This window comes from Sphaerodactylus townsendi, linkage group LG16 (assembly GCF_021028975.2).
Source record: "Sphaerodactylus townsendi isolate TG3544 linkage group LG16, MPM_Stown_v2.3, whole genome shotgun sequence".
Lineage (NCBI taxonomy): Eukaryota > Metazoa > Chordata > Lepidosauria > Squamata > Sphaerodactylidae > Sphaerodactylus > Sphaerodactylus townsendi.
Window position 1 is genome coordinate 26665019 of NC_059440.1, and position 17714 is coordinate 26682732.

General features: G+C 48.4%; 1 protein-coding gene across 1 annotated transcript; it reads left to right on the forward strand.

The window, feature by feature from the left end:
- Positions 1 to 648: 648 nt before the first annotated feature.
- Positions 649 to 16292, forward strand: TMEM52 (transmembrane protein 52). The gene is made up of 7 exons (XM_048518633.1): positions 649 to 780; positions 1204 to 1238; positions 4285 to 4513; positions 6285 to 6334; positions 8648 to 8692; positions 13579 to 13748; positions 15032 to 16292. Exons 1-7 carry the CDS (start codon positions 649 to 651, stop codon positions 15583 to 15585), a joined length of 1215 nt encoding a protein of 404 aa, XP_048374590.1. The 3' UTR covers positions 15586 to 16292.
- Positions 16293 to 17714: the final 1422 nt, after the last annotated feature.

Consider the following 17714-nt stretch of genomic DNA (forward strand, 5'->3'; position numbering starts at 1 on the left):
GAGTCTGGAGAACTGAGGATCATTTCAGCAGTTTCTTGGCACCAAAATATCCTCCTCTCTGTTGCTTGGCAGAACATCACAGGCTGCTAGCAACCTTTCAGGGTTGGTTTTCAGATTAGTAGCCGTGTTGGTCTGCAGAAGTAGCAGAAGGAGAGTTTTGATTTATACCCTGCTTTTCTCAACTGTAAGGAGTCTCAAAGTGGCTTACAAACTCCTTTTCCCTTCCTCTTCCGGCAATGTGAGTTAGGTGGGGCTGGGAGAGGTCTGAGAGAACTGTGACTAACCCAAGGTCACCCAGCAGGCTCCGTGTGTAGGAGTGGGGAAACAAATCCAGTCCCCCAGATAAGACTCTGCTGCTCGTGTGGAGGAGTGGGAGATCAAACCCGGTGCTCCAGATTAGAGTCCACTGCCCTTTAACCATCACATCATGCTGGCTCTCGAACAGCAAGATTTGAGCAGCCAGTAGCACTCTTGAGACCAAAAAGATGTCTAAGGTATTTGTTTTTGACAGTCAAAAAAGGGAACTTTGAATCCAGACGCCTTATATTTTGGAAATCTGTTTGGTCATTCCTGTGCTTCGTGGCTGAAATACTGCCTTTCAGGGTTAATTTCCTATGTTGCACCAAAGCCGAGGCGTCCTTTGCTGGCATGACGAAGCACGGCCAGCCTTCCACCTGCAGATTCATCCTCACCTGGATGTCTCCGAGCCCTTTTGAGAACCTGCTTCCTCCACCAGAGCTCTTTGTCCCTGTGACTCAAGACAAGGACCAGCCCTGCCAGGTCAGCTGCTCCGGGATTCTCCTCCGCCCATGTGCACTGTGTTGCAATTTGCAAACCGGCAGCAGAGATGGGGGTGAACTCCTGGCTCTAAAAATACTCACTGAGGCAACTGGAAAAGATGAGCTCACATGGTTAGGTGCGGGGGGGGGGGGGGGGGAGTGCAGGCAGCTGGTTTGAGGTCACACACAGTCATGCTTCTAGCTCGCTAAGCATGAGTTGCTTTTTTTTGGCTCCAGATAGGGCAAAGGAAGCTAATGTTTCAAAGTGCAGTATGTACTGAATGTGGGTAAAATCTTTACACAACAGCCCAGCGAGGTAGGTCATTGTCCTCCATAAATGCAGATGTGGGGGCAGGAGAAGTCCAATGAAGCCTGATTACAGCTATCTTGTACAGGGGACCGTGTTTAAATTCCTAAATTCCAGAGGGTGGAAAAGTTGGCAATTGAAGAATTTGGCAGGTCAGAGACCTATCTAGGACAGAATCAGGTAGAACGTGGGAACGTGGCAGAAAGCGCTAGCAGGCTTAGCTGCTGAATGCATACGACAACCCTGCAGTGTAGCCCACTGCTGTACTGTTGCAGGGTTGAGGACAGGAGGTATGCCCAAGAGGCTTACAACAACTCTGCAATGTAGTCCACTGTTGCTGTCCCCAGAGCTGAGGCTGAGAGATTTGCTTAAGGCCCCTTCATCAGGAAGGAAAGTAGCACATTTGGGGGACCCTGGGGGGAAAAAAACTCTCACAAACTATTTTGGCTTTTGAAATAAGTGAAACGCCTTTACAAGGTTTGACTCTCAAAATGTGTTGTGTAAAAAAACCTGTGTAAGGCAATCTGCATATTAGATAATGGAAATTCCTGTACATACCATGGAAACATACACATTTTGAAAGATGCATATTCATTGCTCCAGTGTGAATAATTCTGGCAGCGATTAATATGCTATAATATGTTAGAGAATAAATTATTACAGAGCCCAGTGTTTTAAGTCTTAATTTGATACCAGATACACTGGTAGTCATGCATACATGGCTTGGTGGAACCGTTTCTGTCAAAATTACACTCTTTCCTTACTGCAAAGTTTGCAAAGAATAGTTTTTTAAAATGTACATTTTAAAAAACATTTTTTCCTCCTGTCTCCCAGATAACAAAAAGTTAAGATGCAGGTACTAAGATAGCGTAGAGTCCAGCAGTTTGTACCTTCGTAAATATTGCGTATTTTTGCAACTATCCTCATAGGAAACACAGCAATCTAAGCAGGTCTACTCAGTCTTACTCAGGTCTATTCAATGGGGCTTACTCCCAGGAAAATACCTTTAGGATTCCTCTGTAAGGCATTTATCCTTTTAAATTCCATAAATATGCCCATTAGTACAATCGTCCATGCCAAGTTGATACGAGGCTTATGTTAAAGCTCCAAAAATAAGTGTAGGACTAATAGGAAAGTCATTATTGTATATAAAGCAACATTTCATTTTTTAATTTTTTTACCTCCAAGGCTTTAACATTTCTGGAAGTTTTACATCTCTACTTTCTCTTCCCGTATCAAGCTTGGGATTTATGAATGGTGCTGGATGTAAAGAGGAAACTGTAGCTCAGGGTAGAAGGAATGGTAATGTGTGTCTGCTTGGGTGGCCAACCTCTGTGTGTGGTTTGGAGATTTCCTGTGATTACAACTGATTTCCAGACCTCAGAGATCAGTTTCCCTAGAGAAAATGACAGCTCTGGGAGGCGGGGGGGGGGGGGGTAGACTCTATGGAATCCTTCCCTCCCCTAGACTCTTCCCCCAAAATCTTTAGGCATTTCCCAAACTAGAGTGGGTAATGCTTGGGAAATGCCTAGAGCAGTGATGGTCAACCTTTTCAAGACCGTGCCCAAATTGCAACCTGGAACCCACTTATTTATCGCAAAGTGCCAGTGTGGCAATTTAACCTGAACAACCCCTTCGAGCAGGGGCCAGCCTGCTGTAGCCTCCAGTAAGTCACATGTGTGCCACTCTGCACCTCTCTAGGATCTCTGCCGCCTCTCCCCGCTCCACCCCCCTGAGCAGCAACCACCTGGAGCACAAGCACCAGGCCCACCAGCCGAGTCCTCCCTGCTTGCTGAGGTGCATGCACATCAAGTCCAGTGGCCCAGGCCAGCCTAGATGTGGGGGGGGGGGAATTTCCCCCCCACATGACGAACTTCCCTTGTTGCCGCACGCGTGCCCACAGAGAGGGCTCTGAGTGCCATCTCTGGGACCAGAGCCATAGGTTCGCTACCACTGGCCTAGAGACTTTGAGGTGGACCCTGGAGAGGAGGGGATTTGAAGAGCAGAAAGCCTCAGTAGGATATATTGGCATAGAGGGCATCCTCCGAAGTAGACATTTTCTGCCGGGGGGGGGGGGTTGGGTGGATTTCTATGGTCTAAAGCACAGGTGTCAAACTCGCGGCCCTCCAGATGTTATGGACTACAGTTCCCATCATCCCCTGCCAGCATGATGCTGGCAGGGGATGATGGGAACTGTAGTCCATAACATCTGGAGGGCCGCGAGTTTGACACCTGTGGTCTAAAGGCCTGTTGGGATTCCAAATCTCCAGGTCCCACCTTGAGGTTGGAAACTCTAAACTCTGCAATAGCACTTAATGGCTCCAGCCAAAAGCCCACCAAGGCTGAAGGAAAGGAGCAGCTACTTGTCTGGAAAGGAAGTGCAGCCAGAGGCAGAGGAAAGCAGGCAAATTCGGGGTTGCCAGCTCCAGGTTTGGAACTACCTGGGGATTTGGGGGTGGGGCCTAGGAAGGTGGGGTTTGAAAAGGAAAGGGACTTTAATGGGGCATAATGGTCCTAGTGGTGGTGAACCTATGGCACTCCAGATGTTCATGGACTACAATTCCCATCATCCCCTGCCAGCATGGCCAATTGGCTATGCTGGCAGGGGATGAGGGGAATTGTAGTCCATGAACCTCTGGAGTGCCATAGGTTCGCCACGACGGAGCATGTAGGTATGTAATGGGTCTCTGTTCCTCCCCTATTATCTATGTGATTTAATTTGGGCCCCCAGTGGGCGGAGTTTATTCTTATTTACATTTATTGGCATAATAACACAAGTTAAATACAGTTTTTAAAAAACCATTTATACACGTTTGTCAATAACAAGACAAAAATTCTTTAGTTACTGGCGAACCTTTGGCACTCCAGATGTTATGGACTACAATTCCCATCAGCCCCTGCCAGCATGGCCAATTGGCCATGCTGGCAGGGGCTGATTGGAATTGTAGTCCATAACATCTGGAGTGCCAAAGGTTCGCCACCACGGGTAGTGTGACAGGCACTTGCAAATACCATCACCAAACCGCGGCTGTGTCCCGTCTTTGCGCACGGGGCCTTCTCCAGCAAGGGGCGCGACCAGTGGTCTCTGGGGCGCCCCTTTGCCAGCCCGGCGTCCGCCCCTTGAATTTGGGCGGCGGGGGTGGGCGTGTCGCCTGCGGATTAGCCCAACCCCCTTTGGCTTTTTTCTCAATGGCGCAGCCAGGCAGGCGTGGGAAGGAGGCGAGGGTGGGCGGGGCTCCGGCTCAGCCAGACGGACGAGCCGCGCTTAAAAGCTCGGTGGAGCGAGCGGCGGACAAAGGGGGGATCCGTGGCTCGCTCGGGAAGGGAAGATCTCCGGGATCCGTGCCAGATCCTGCTCTTTCTCATGGCTGCCTTCCAGCGACGGTGCGCCCTGGCTTGCCAAGGGTTGCTCCTGGCCCTCTTGCAAGTGAGTCGAGGGGGGCTTTGTCTTGGCGATCCCCAACGGGGAGGGATGAAAGGGGTGCGGGGATCTCAGGAAAGGGGGGGTCCACATTCCCCCTTCGCCTTTGTTGGCTACCAGCTTTGACCTTGGGGACGTTTTGGGTCTCCGCCACCCAAGCTTGGGTCCCTTGGTCTCGCGGGGGGGGGGGGGCTCTCTTGCCTTCTCTCCCTCCCTCCTTCCCCTGCCCGGCCCTTTGTTCGAGCCTCTGCAGTCGGGTCATGCGCCCTGCAGCTTCGATGCGATTTGGGGAGGGCATCTTGGGTTGCTTTGGCCGGCGTCCAAAGGGAGATCCGGATCCTGAAAGGGCTGTGCGCAACACAAAAGGTGCAGCGACGCTTTGGTATTTGCTCTAAATGAGAGAGAGCAGCGTGTTTTTTCTTTGTTTTACAAAAATGCTCACAATCCTGGGCTTTTGAATATGGTATTACAGCGCTCGCTCGCCATAGAAGAAACCTGATGTGTTTCTACAGGGCTGGCTCGTGGTAGAAAATTCCAAGACCGTTTATAACTGCTAACTGTAATCCCATGAAGTAATTCCATTGAGTGTATTGGGCTTGCACAGGAGTAACTCTGCGCAGGGTTCTCGGTTTACGGGGTTTAAAAAAAAGCAGAATTTCGGGACATCATGCACAAAGGAGCTTTGCTTTGTGGGAGGGTGTAACCCTGCAGTGTCTCTTGATGGCTGGTGTGTTTGAAAGCGGGTGGGAATCTCCATCTTGGATTGACATGAAAGGGGTTCTTAAACGCAGGGAACAAATGAACTGGAATTCAGATTGGCTGTTCTGGGATCAAAACGCTTGCAAACGGCCTCTGTACTGGAGCAGTGCCGGAGAGACTCCAGCCTGACTCTGGATTTTTGGGGGAAGACGTCATTCTAGCTGCTATTCTAGGTGCGGGTATGTGTGGGCAGGTTAGTGCTCTGGATTTCGTGCCCAAGTCGATGGGGGTCTGGTTGCTTGAGCATCTGGCTTCAAATCCCCACGGCTATAAAGGCTGGACCAGTGACATGCTCACAAACTAGCCCACTTTGCAAGACTGTTGTGTGGACAGAAGAGGGGAGACTCTTGTATGCCACCTGCAGGGGTTCTTAAAGGAGGGGTAAGATAAGAATCAGATAGGAAGTCCTGGATTCATTAGCCTAGATTTGGAAACTGTGCAGGTCCTGAAAGGATTTGGGGGCACGCTTTCGGTGGCACGCCTTATGCTTTGGAAGGCAGAGAGATTGAACCTGTAAATTTGATTTATTGGCTGCACTGCAGCTCATTCTGGCATCTCTACGACCCACTGAAGTGTGTTCAATTTTCAAAGCAAGAGTGTGGTGGTCTCAAGATCTCTCCAGGAAAGGTGCAGCAAGTCTGGGATAAACGGTTCCAACCCAGGCACTCTTGTGTTAAGAACACGGGAAGCTCCTTGGTGGATCAGGTTCGGTAATCCAGCATGGCTGGCAAGAATCTCTGGAAGGTAATCCTTCCAAGTTTAGTCGGCAAACATTCTGCCTTCCCCAAACTGATACAAACAGCCAGCCATTTTAGGTCAAGGAGAAAAGAGGTGTGGGAATCTTTAAGAGGCCTGTTAGCCACGATGGCCAAAAATAAAACCTCCATGGTCAGGAATAGTATATCTTCAGCTCATAGTTGTTGTGGAGGAGTGGCTTATTTCTGTTGAAGCGCTGGGACCTTGCTTCTTCTCCTTCTGCTCTGTTCCTGTATTAAATGCTGTTGTTTCCTTTCCCCAGATCATGCCTACGACTGCCAACGTCCACTGTCACGGACACAGCGTCCAAGAGTAAGTAAGAAGCGCATTGTTTAAAAACCTTGAAAGCTATGCCCTGTTGCTTTGTTCACAGATCCAGGAGAATAGTGAGGTGGCTTAACAGGCTGCAGATGGAGAATCGCAGTTTGGAGGGTTTTGTATGAAAGGCTCTCGGCAGATAGAAAGTCAGCCCAAAGGGAAACACTTGCCCTGCAGAGCTAGTTTTCTATTTTCACAGATGCTTTTTAAAAAAAGGCAAACTTGGAATCGTATTAGCTGCAGTCTGAAGAAGAAGCCAGACTACCACCACCATCTGTTGCATGTGTGAACCAGGTCTAAAATGCGAATTCAAGTCATGCTCCAGCTGGAAACACATCTGGTGGTCTTAAGCAAGCGACTGTTCTCTGCCTGCAATGTCAAGATGTGTGGTTGTGGCCTGCTTCGTAGCTTAGAAGAAGAGTTTGGATGTATACCCCACCTTTCTCTCCTGTAAGGAGAGACTCAAGGTGGCTTACAAGGTGGCTTACAAGCAGCAGTGGCGTAGTGGCTAAGAGCAGTGGTTAAGAGCAGGTGCACTCTGATCTGGAGGAACCGGGTTTGATTCCCAGCTCTGCTGCTTGAGTTGGGGAGGCTTATCTGGGGAATTCAGATTAGCCTGTACACTCCCACACATGTCAGCTGGGTGACCTTGGGCTAGTCACAGCTCTATGGAGCTCTCTCAGCCCCACCTACCTTACAGGGTGTTTGTTGTGAGGGGAGAAGGGCAAGGAGATTGTAAGCCCCTTTGAGTCTCCTACAGGAGAGAAAGGGGGGATATAAATCCAAACTCTTCTTCTTCTTCCTCTCCCTTCCTCTCCCCACAACAGACACCTTCTGAAGTAGGTGGGGCTGAGAGAGGTCAGAGAGAACTGTGACTAGCCCAAGGTCACCCAGCAGGGATGTAGGAGCGCAGAAACACATCTGGTTCACCACTCAGGTGGAGGAGTGGGGAATCAAACCCAGTTCTCCAGAGTAGAATCCACCTCCTGTTAACCACTACACCACGCTGGGGTGAGGGTTTTGAACCTTTGAAATGCACAGCATAAATTCTGGACAGCTGATGCATTCATAAAGACCCTCCTTGATATTTCACATTTGGAACCTGGTACCATGTCCTGAGCTACTCTAACCCCTAACCCTAACCCTGAGCTACTCTGGACTCAGATAAAAACATAATAGAGCTTTATGGCTAAGATCCTGACTGGTTAATAGTTAACCAGGACTTCCAGTTGCATCTGGCGCTTCAGTTAGCCGGTTCCCTCTCAGCCGCCTCTTGCCATTTGCAGTGTGTATCTGAGCAGTATTGGCCTACCTTTTGGAATTCTTTCCTGTAAATAATTTTTCTTGAGTGGTACACACATATTGAGGATAGGCTGTAATTTAGTTGAGAAAATATTGTGAGAATCAAGTAATTTACCTTTTTTGGCTGATTGACAGAGGCGCATCTAGGGGAAATGTAGCCAGATGCAAAATCTGAGTTTTCCGCCCCAACCCCCCAATATGGGGGCCCGCTCTCCCCCACCACAACCAAACATTTTTTGCACCAGGTCTTGAAATCCGTGTATGGATCTGGTGGAAGGGAGGGAGGTGGGGGCGCCCCCCCACGTGATTAAATGGCCACAGCCCAGGGACATTTGACACCCCCCCATGTTCCCCTGGGCCAGTGTTTTCCAACCTTTTTGACGTCACGGTACCCTTGACCTCACTCTTCATATCTCACGGTACCCCTGCCATCCTCCCCCCACCTTCCCCTCCCAGAGTGAAGGGAAGCAAGGGGTGGGAAGTGGCTGCAGACCTTGCGGCAGGCCCTGCCCCCTGGGCCAGCTCCATATCCTTGCTGGTGCCAGTGGGAGACACCACAAAAGTGAGGGGGGCCGGTAGCGTTGCCGCAGTACCCCTGGGACATGCTCACGGAACCCGAGGGTACCATGGAACCCTGGTTGAGAATCGCTGCCCTGGGCAGTATGCCCCTGCTGATTGATATAATTGAGGAAAGCAGGTTTGGTGTGATCTCGAGACTCCCAGTATTTTGAAAAGGCACTGTTTCATTTTTAGCTAACCCAGCTTGACAAAATCAAGTTCTCCGTTTGGTCTGAGTGCCCTGTTGTTTCGAGCACCTTTTGCTGTAGTTGAGCTCAGCTTTCCAAAACGGGACATCTGCTTGTGTGCCTTTTCGGCCATCATGAGAAACTGCGTTCGTGCCCTGGGAGAAGTTGTGCAAATTCCTAGGCGAGTCAGCGTTGCAGAGAGATCTGTGCGAAGGGTCTCGACTTGTGCTTCAACGGTGTCCTTATTTCCCTTTGGTAGGTGTACGCAGCAAACCGGGAGCTGGACCAGCTTGTGGTATGTCTGGTAAGTTCAGTTTTGTCCTGTTGTGTCTTTACAAGTATCGCTTTTTTTGTGTGTTTTGAGGGAAGCGCATGACCTGTTGTGGCAACATTCATGCCTTCTTTCCGGCTGGTTAATCATCATAATGGATGACTGACCCTTCACATGTCAGAACATTCTCACATCTGTTTTTCTTGACTGAAGGAACGGCCCAAGTTTTTTAGTTCTCATGGTTGCAAGGATTATGCTTACGGCTGGGTAGGTTTTGAAGGAGCGAGAAAACAGAAGAACTTCTCAATAATGTTTCCAGAAGTTTGGGCTGAGGTCTTTAGTGTTCTGTAACTTATTTCCCTGCCCATCCCCAAATCTAGCAGGAAAAAAATAGGCAAAGTAATTTCTTCAAAGCTGCCCAGATTAGAAGAAGAAGAAGAGTTTGGATTTATATCCCACCTTTCTCTGCTGTAAGGAGACTCAAGGTGGCTGACAAGCTCCTTTCCCTTCTCCTCCCCCCACCCCCCGACAAACACCTTGTGAGGTAGGTGGGGCTGAGAGACTTCCCAAGCACTGTAACTAGCCCAAGGTCACCCAGCAGGAATGTCAGAGTGCAGAAACACCAGATAAGTCTCTGCCACTCAGGTGGAGGAGTGGGGAATCAAACCCAGTTCTCCAGATTAGAATCCACCTGCTCTTTACGATTACACCACATTGGCAAAACCAGAGGTTGTGCAGACTTCAGAAAATGCATTCAGGATCTGGCTGGGTTTCTTGCAGGACTTGGATCCACTAACGACAAAATGTCAATATTTATTTTCCCAGCGGCCAGTAGGCGACAGCTAAATATGGCTCTATACAACTGATGGCTTACAAAGCGGTCATAGATGACCTTGGGCATGTAGTGATTTGGTAAGATGGTTGTCTAGGTAGCTACAGACAGTGGCTCTGTGCTTGGACGTCTGCCTAGCATGCACAGAAGGTCCCTGGTTCAATCCCCACCACCTCGAGTTCTGAGATCTCCAGTTGGCTAGAAGAGCCAATGGGCCATAAGTTTCATATTTCATGCTACTGCTGGGGGAAAAATCCATAGCTCAATTCAGGGGTCTTCAAACTATGGCCCTCCAGATGTTCATAGACTACAATTCCCATGAGCCCTACCACTTGGCCATGCTGGCAGGGGCTGATGGAAATTGTAGTCCATGAACATCTGGAGGGCTATAGTTTGAAGACCCCTGGCTCAATTGGTAGGTCACCTACTCTGTGTACGGAAGGTCTGTGGTTCAATCCCTGGCATGTCCTGTTCAAACATCTTTGGCAGCAGGTCTTGGGAAGAATCTGTCCCAAACTCTGGAAGCTGCTGTCAACCTAATCAAATAATACTCAGGTGGAAAATCCAGTGATCTGACATCTGCTGTAAGGCAGTTTCTTACATAGATACCTGATGTGGTAAAATTTTGCAGGATGAAGAAGGAGAGTTTGGATTTATACCCCCACCTTTCTCTCCTGTAAGGAGACTCAAGGTGGCTTACAGGCTCCTTTCTTTTCCTCTTCCCACAATAGACACCATGTGAGTAGGTGGGACTGAGAGAGCTGGGGGAAAACTGTGACTAGCCCAAGGTCACCCAGCAGGAATGCAGGAGTGCAGAAACACATCTGGTTCACCAGATAAGCCTCTGCCACTCAGATGGAGGAGTGGGGAATCAAACCCGGTTCTCCAGATTAGAACCCCCCTGCTCTTTAAGCACCACACCACGCTGGCTCTTCTAGGAGGAGACCCTGGAGTCCTCAAGGTATCTTCGCATTCTCTAGGGGCTCTCTTGTCTCTGTTCACAATTCACTTCTGGAACTGGGAGATGTTCACGAACAGAGATGACTTTATGAGGTGACCAGATAAATTCCTGGAGGATGGGTGTATAAAACTCTAAATAGAAATTACTTGGACGAGCAGATATGGGGGAGGACTGTTGCCATGACGTCTTCTTTGAGATCTTCCCAGTAGCATCTCATTGACCATTCTTGGAGACAAGAAACTTGAGAAGGTGGACCACTGGTCTGAACTGAGAGAGCCAGTGTGGCGTGGTGGTTAAGAGCAGGTGGACCCTGTTCTGGAGAATGAAATCTGATTCCCCTCTCCTCCACGTGAGCAGTGGACTCTTATCTGGTGAACTGGATTTCTTTCCTCGCTCCTACACATGAAGACTATCAGGTGATTTTGGACCACTCACAGTTCTTCAGGACTCTCTCAGCCCCACCTACCTCACAAGGTGTCTGTTGTGGGAAAGGAGTTTGTACGCCTCTTTGAGTCTCCTTACAGGAGAGAAAGGGGGAAAGTAGACATCCAAACTCTTGTTCATCATCCAGCAGGCCTTTTCGGAAGTTCTTAACACCTTTTAGCTATCGGATGGCCTGTACTTCCGCATTCTTTCCCCACCCACACCTGTGACTCAAGAGCTCGCTGGGAATCAGTGGGTCACGTCCTGGCCTCTTTATTCCAGGTTCCCTGTCTGTCCAAATAAACATTATCTAACTTTGTTTAGGACAATGGATTGTATTGTGAACGGCTGTGATGTTCAAGGAACAGGGCTGCCTGCGACCTTCCCTTTCCTAAATTTCTTGCAAAGAACTCTGGGCTGTTTGGCATGGTCAGGGATGACATAATGTTTTCTCCACTACTGTTGCGTAGAATGTTTCATTATAACATTCCAGCCGAGCCGTGTCCTTATTTTGCAAAAAGGGGTGTCGACAAAGCAGCCAAGTTGGCCTTCTCCTGGTTTATTTTTAGGGTGTTCCAGCCACATAGTGGGGTGGGGTGCTGCTTTCAGTGACAGAAATTGCAAAACCCAGCTTCGACAGACGTGGTTGTATTCTTCCTGGACTGTTGATAGCCTGTAAAGGGGTGTGTGTGTTGCATAATGAGATATTCCCCTAAATGTTAACAAAATTGGGGGGAAAGCCCATATATAGAAAACTAGGTTCTAAGAAGAACGGTTCTAACTTGGTATTCATCATCATCATCATCATCATTATTATTATTATTATTATTATTATTATTATTATTATTATTATTATTTATATTTATAAACCGCCCTCCCCCGAATGGCTCAGGGCGGCGAACAAACAAATAGAGCACAAATACAATAATTTTTTTAAAAAAATAGTTATTAAATATGGCTCTATATGTTAAAATCGACCCCCATTAAAATGCAGCATTTATCAAAATTACCGATGGCGTCCTACTCGTAGTCCCCTAAGAAAAGAGGGGGGGAGGAAAGAAGAGGGAGGGGGAACAGCAGGGTCCACAGATTTTAGAAAGAGGGGGCGGGCATCAGCGGCCGGGCTCCCCAAAGGCCCGGTGGAACAGCTCCGTCTTGCAGGCCCTGCGAAATTCATTAAGATCCCGCAGGGCCCGCGTAGCTGGAGGTAGAGCGTTCCACCAGTCAGGGGCCAGAGCTGTAAAGGCTCTGGCCCAGGTGGAGGCCAGCCGCATCATTGAGGGGCCAGGGATCACCAGTAAATTTGGGTTGGTTGGCTCTCCGTCTTGGTAGGCCAGCTTATGATAAACCATGCCACACCTCCTTAATTTGAGCACTTTGCACACATGCACACATACGAGCGATATTGTGATATTGGTATAACAATTACCGCACCAGTGGCTTCCCCCCCACAATCTATGTATGTACTTTCCTGCGCTCACTGCCTACGCCAAACCTGTTCAGTCACGTAAAACCCAAGGAAGGACCAGACTCAAGGGCATGGCCTCGATTTCTCATTCTCCGCTGCCAAAAACGGCAGCCACGCCTTGAGAATTTTAAACAAGCCAAGCAAAAAGGACGTGGTAGAATTACGAAGTGTTTGTTGTGCAACCGTGCTCAGCGTAGCATCAGGAGAACGCTTAATCGCAGGCCTCGCTGAGAGTATTTGTTTTTCTTTTCAACATCCCTGGCGTCTCAGTGATTTTATTGCTCAACTTTATACTATGAGGGCTGGGTGATTTTCTTTTGTGATAAGCAGATGTTCCTAACTGGTATATATTGAGAGGGAGGAGAATAGAAGGCAGGTGAGGGATCTTGCCCCTTCAAAAGATTTTCTTTGGAGCCGTTGTGAGTAATGCAGGAAAATAATTGATCACTGCACAAGACAGAGTATGTGGTGAGTCTTCCACTGAGTTTTTCAAAAAACATTCTTGCTGCATGTGGTACAGCCTTTCCCCAAGTAACCATATGCTTACCATTCTTGTGCATCCACTCACTTGACTCCGGTTTTTTAGCTTACCCATTGGCAACACACCACCAGTCTCCAGTGTGGTGTAGTGGGACCAGTGGTGTAGTGGTGAAGTGGTTAAGAGCTGGTGGATTCTAATCTGGAGAAACGGGTTTGATTCCCCACTCCTCCACCTGAGTGGCAGAGGCTTATCTGGTGAACCAGGTGTGTTTCTGCACTCCTACATTCCTGCTGGGTGACCTTGGGCCAGTCACAGTTCTCTCAAAACTCTCTCAACCCCACCTACTTCACAAGGTGTTTGTTGTGGGGAGAGGAAGGGAAAGGAGCTTGTAAGCCACCTTGAGCCTCCTTACAGGAGAGAAAAGGTAGGTATAGATCCAAACTCTTCTTCCTCTCATGATGCCAGCAGCCACCTTTCAAATCATGCCCCCCCCCCCACCCTCCGACTTGATTTCTAGGTCTTTACATTGTTGGCTGCAACATGTTTGGGTCAGAGAGATTACCCGTGACTTTCGGTAGGCTGGTCTCAATCTGAAAGAAATAATGGGGCTATTAAGACTGGCCTATTTAATGGTATTTATTGGAGGGATTACTGAGGTACTTTGGACATAGAGCTCTATTTGTTTGCTGAGTCTTAACAACGGGATCTAGCAACGTGGGCTTCAGTGGTAATGTGGCCTTCCCCTTGTGTTCAGGCTTATCATGCTTAGCGTGTTCCTTCTGCTGATGTGCGGCATTGGGGCCAGCTGTGTGAAGTTCTGTTGCCGCAAGAAGAGGCCCCCGGTACAGACATTCCCGCCGCAAGCACATGACATCACTGCCATCCCCATAGACCATGACAGCACCGCCCACAGCACGGTTACATGTGAGTACCTTCTTTGTTGTCAAATGCTCTGTCCGGGTCCTGGTGTCAAACTAGCCCTGTTCCCCTACTCCCTTTCCCCAGAGAGCCAGTGTGGTGTAGTGGTTAAGAGCAGGTGGATTCTCATCTGGAGAACCGGGATTGATTCCCCTCTCCTCCACCTGAGTGGCAGAGGCTTATCTGGTGAGCCAGATGTGTTTCCGCACGCCTACATTCCCGCTGGGTGACCTTGGGCTAGTCACAGTTCTTTGGAACTTTCTCAGCCCCACCCACCTCACAAGGTGTCTGTTGTGGGGAGAGGAAGGGAAAGGAGCTCATAAGCCACCTTGAGTCTCCTTACAGGAGAGAAAAGTGGGGTATAAATCCAAACTCCTCCTCTTCCTCCTCCTCCATTGGAAAGTTTGACAATAGTTGTTCAATGAACTATAACGCTCTTGTATTGAAGTACTATGTTCAGCAATGCACGAAATAATGATTTTGACAAAGGCAGCACATAAAAATGAAGGGCTATATTCTAATGTGGAAATGTACAATTTTCTCAACCGTTGCATCCTAACTGACCGAACTAATAGTAGAGCACTGGGCAGATTTTTGGGAGATTAACAGCTCTTGTTCAGATGGCTAAATATTTATAACTAAGAGGGACTACCACCAGCAAGCTTGGCCCATTGGTTTTCATGCCCTGATCAAATAATTCCGAGAAGGTGGCATTTAGCTCTCCACCACTGAATGTGAGATGTTGGTGCAGGCCAACCCCTGATCTGATCAGTAGGGCTCTTATTACGGCAATCGAAACAGAGGAACAATTAGGAACGGTGCTTCAATCTAAGTTGACTGAACTAAACAGATGCATAAACTCCCTCCACCCTTTCTAACTGAAACTTAATACAGAAAGGGAAGAAGTGACCAGTACTTAGAAGACCAACACTAGCATGCAAATTGTGCAGGCTTTTGATACAAGCAGTTTCAAAATCTCATCAGAGTTAACTCCCGATGGAGACAGTGTTGTGTAATGGTTAGAGAGTTGGGATATAGTTGTGAAGGTCCCGGGTTCAGATTGTGTTTGCTCTGTGACCATGGGCCAGGTGTATTCTCTTAGCTTAAATTCCCTCGCTGAGTCATTTTGAGTTTAAACTGAGAAAGGTGAGAAATGTGTACACCACCCCTGAGTTCCTCCACTATAAGGGACTTTGACAGAACTATCATTGAGGAGACAGAGAGTTCTTGCGAGATGTTTGTCATGCTAATATATCCAATGAACATGCTCTTGTGCTTTCTCTCCGCAGCATACAGCTCCGTACAATATCCTCAGAGCATCCCTCTTCCTCTGTCCTTCAGGGAGATGGACAGAAGTCTTATGAGTCCTCCAGCATACAGCCTCTATGCCATAGAGCTGCCACCATCTTATGATGAGGCTATCCAAATGGCAAAGCCCTACATTGAGACTCCATCGGCTGGCCAGAAACTAGACAAGGATGCACCCCAGTCGGCAGCTCCGGGAGAACAAAACCAGGTCCAATTGGCAGCTCTGGAAGAGCAAAACCAGGTCCAGTCAGCAGCTCCGGAAGAACAAAACCAGGTCCAATTGGCAGCTCCAGAAGAGCAAAACCAGCCCCGGTCGGCAGCTCCAGGAGAGCCAAAACAGCCCCAATCAGCAACTCCAGAAGGACAAAACCAGCCCCAGTTGGCAACTCTAAAAGACCAAAACCAGGCCTCGTCGGTGGCTCCAGAAGAGCAAAACCAGCCCCAAACTTTGCCTGAGATGTCAAACAGCCCTGAGATGGTACATCCAGATTCACAGCTTCCAGAAACTTCCACGCAGGGACAGCCACAACTTTAGTCTCTTCCTGGGAGGCCAGAAGAGAGTGAAGTCACTGAACTTCTAATGGTATTAGAAGTGCAGCCATGTGTACATGGTTAGCCCAAAGAGAGACCCAGTTGTCTGCCTCATAGCAGTGATCCATTGTGTGGGCGAGCTGTCTCCTGTGGCCTTTGATAACCTTCTATTGCCGCTCCAAGGGCGCCGAGGAAAATGTTGTGACAGCTGGTTAAAAATACCCTCAGTGGGTGAGCAAGGGTTTGTGTCAATCTCCTCAAGGCTCAATGCGAAAGAACAATGCTGTTGTCTTTCGTGGCAGTGCTGAGAGGGTGGGAGCATGGGAGAGAGAGAAGAGCCGCTTCATCAAAAACAGTCTGAGGGAAGTGACACAAAATGGCTGCCGGCTGGCCCTCAACAGAAATGGACAGGGACTGTTTTCCCTCACGGTGGGATGAAAAGGAAAGAAACAAATACAAATTGACATCACCACCTTCTGAGAAGACTGAACTGTCCAGCAAATTGCTGGAGCACTTGCATTCGTTGCTATGTAACGACAAACTGCCTTGAAAGGAAATAACAGCTGGAATTGGATGTATGTGTCACAGATTTAAGTTGGACAATGATTTGAGGGAAGAAATCTAGCAATGCTTTGCTAGGCCTTCAAGAACATGTCATTTTCGTTGTATTTTTTTTTAAATAATAAAGCACACTTTTTCTACAAAACATAACACAGCACATCTTAATGTCATATGTAGCAAAGAAAACCCAGTTGCTCTTGTTCACCAGAGACAGCGCTAGGTTTCTAGTATCTAGGGCCGTGGTGGCGAACCTTTGGCACTCCAGATGTTATGGAGCCCCAATTGGCCATGCTGGCAGGGGCTGATGGGAATTCTAGTCCATAACATCTTGAGTGCCAAAGGTTCGCCACCACTGATCTAGGGCTTTTCAGCCATTCTCCATATTCTGTGTTCTGGAGACTTTTGTTGTGATTGGGTGCCTTTTCAAGTACAGTCCCGGGAACCCTATTTCTCATGCCTTATCCACATTTAAACCAACCTGTGTTATTGAGGCCAAACCACACATGACACTGGGGATCCTCAACCTGTAATTTAGCGATGAAAAGCCGTACAGGGGTGAGGCAATATGATTGAGGGCCACACCTGGGGTTCTTATCTTTTCCCTGCTCAAAGAGGCCTGTCTGGAGAGCTGTTTGGGTTTGGTTCTTTTCTCCTGGTTTCTCAATTCATCAAAACACCTGCATCCTGTCCTTCTACTGAGTTTAAATGATATATTGCAAGTTTCGATCATCAATCTCCGGTGTTCTGGTGTCGTTCGGCCCATAGTTTGTTGTGTGTATATTGATGTTGGGGATTTGACCCACTTGCTTTGGGAGATTTCAAGACTCACGAAGGCTAAAGAGCAGCAGGGGAGCTACTATTTGTGGTTGATGTTTTGTATTCGAAGCCTTCTCCTAAATGGGCTATAGGTCCGTGGTGGTGAACCTTTGGCACTCCAGATGTTATGGACTACAATTCCCATCATCCCCTGCCAGCATGGCCAATTGGCAGGGGCTGATGGGAATTGTAGTCTATAACTTCTGGAGTGCCAAAGGTTCGCCACCACTGCTATAGGTTTTTCTTAAGATTGGCGCTAATGAAGGCAACATTGACGGCAGAGTTTTACTGTTCTTTTTACCTTCTGCGGCAAAAGAGGAGCCAGCCAAATGAGGTCTACTTCAGGTAATACAGTTCTGCGTGAAGGCAGCGGTGAAGCTTTCTTCCACAACCCTCTGTTGGAAGCACATCACTGAGCATTGACTTGTCCAAGTCATGTTTCCACAACCCTACCAGGTGCACCAGGCAAATGTGGGCCAAAACGTTAAGGCTCTGCGTGAGACTTTCCCTGAGCCGAGCCAACTTTCCACATTCTTCACGACGACTTCCAGACTTTAACAGCCTAATGGAAAAGGTCATCTGAAAATATCATCAGTCACCCGTGAGCGGGTCCCTGTGACTGGTATAGCCTGTATTCAGGGCTTGTATTTTCCTGAGGGAACGCCAGTTTCAAATGGGGGCCTTAGCTGGTATGGCATGTTTTTGCTCCTCACAGATAAGGAGGAGAATTTTCTAATGCTCTCAGCAATTGCGTCA

Bases quoted from the DNA above. Each gene is read 5' to 3' on its own strand.
- TMEM52 (XM_048518633.1), top strand. From the start codon at position 649: ATGACGAAGCACGGCCAGCCTTCCACCTGCAGATTCATCCTCACCTGG. The intron at 781-1,203 runs GTCAGCTGCTCC...CCTAAATTCCAG, and splicing joins ACAAGGACCAGCCCTGCCAG to AGGGTGGAAAAGTTGGCAAT. The intron at 13,749-15,031 runs GTGAGTACCTTC...TTCTCTCCGCAG, and splicing joins CGCCCACAGCACGGTTACAT to CATACAGCTCCGTACAATAT.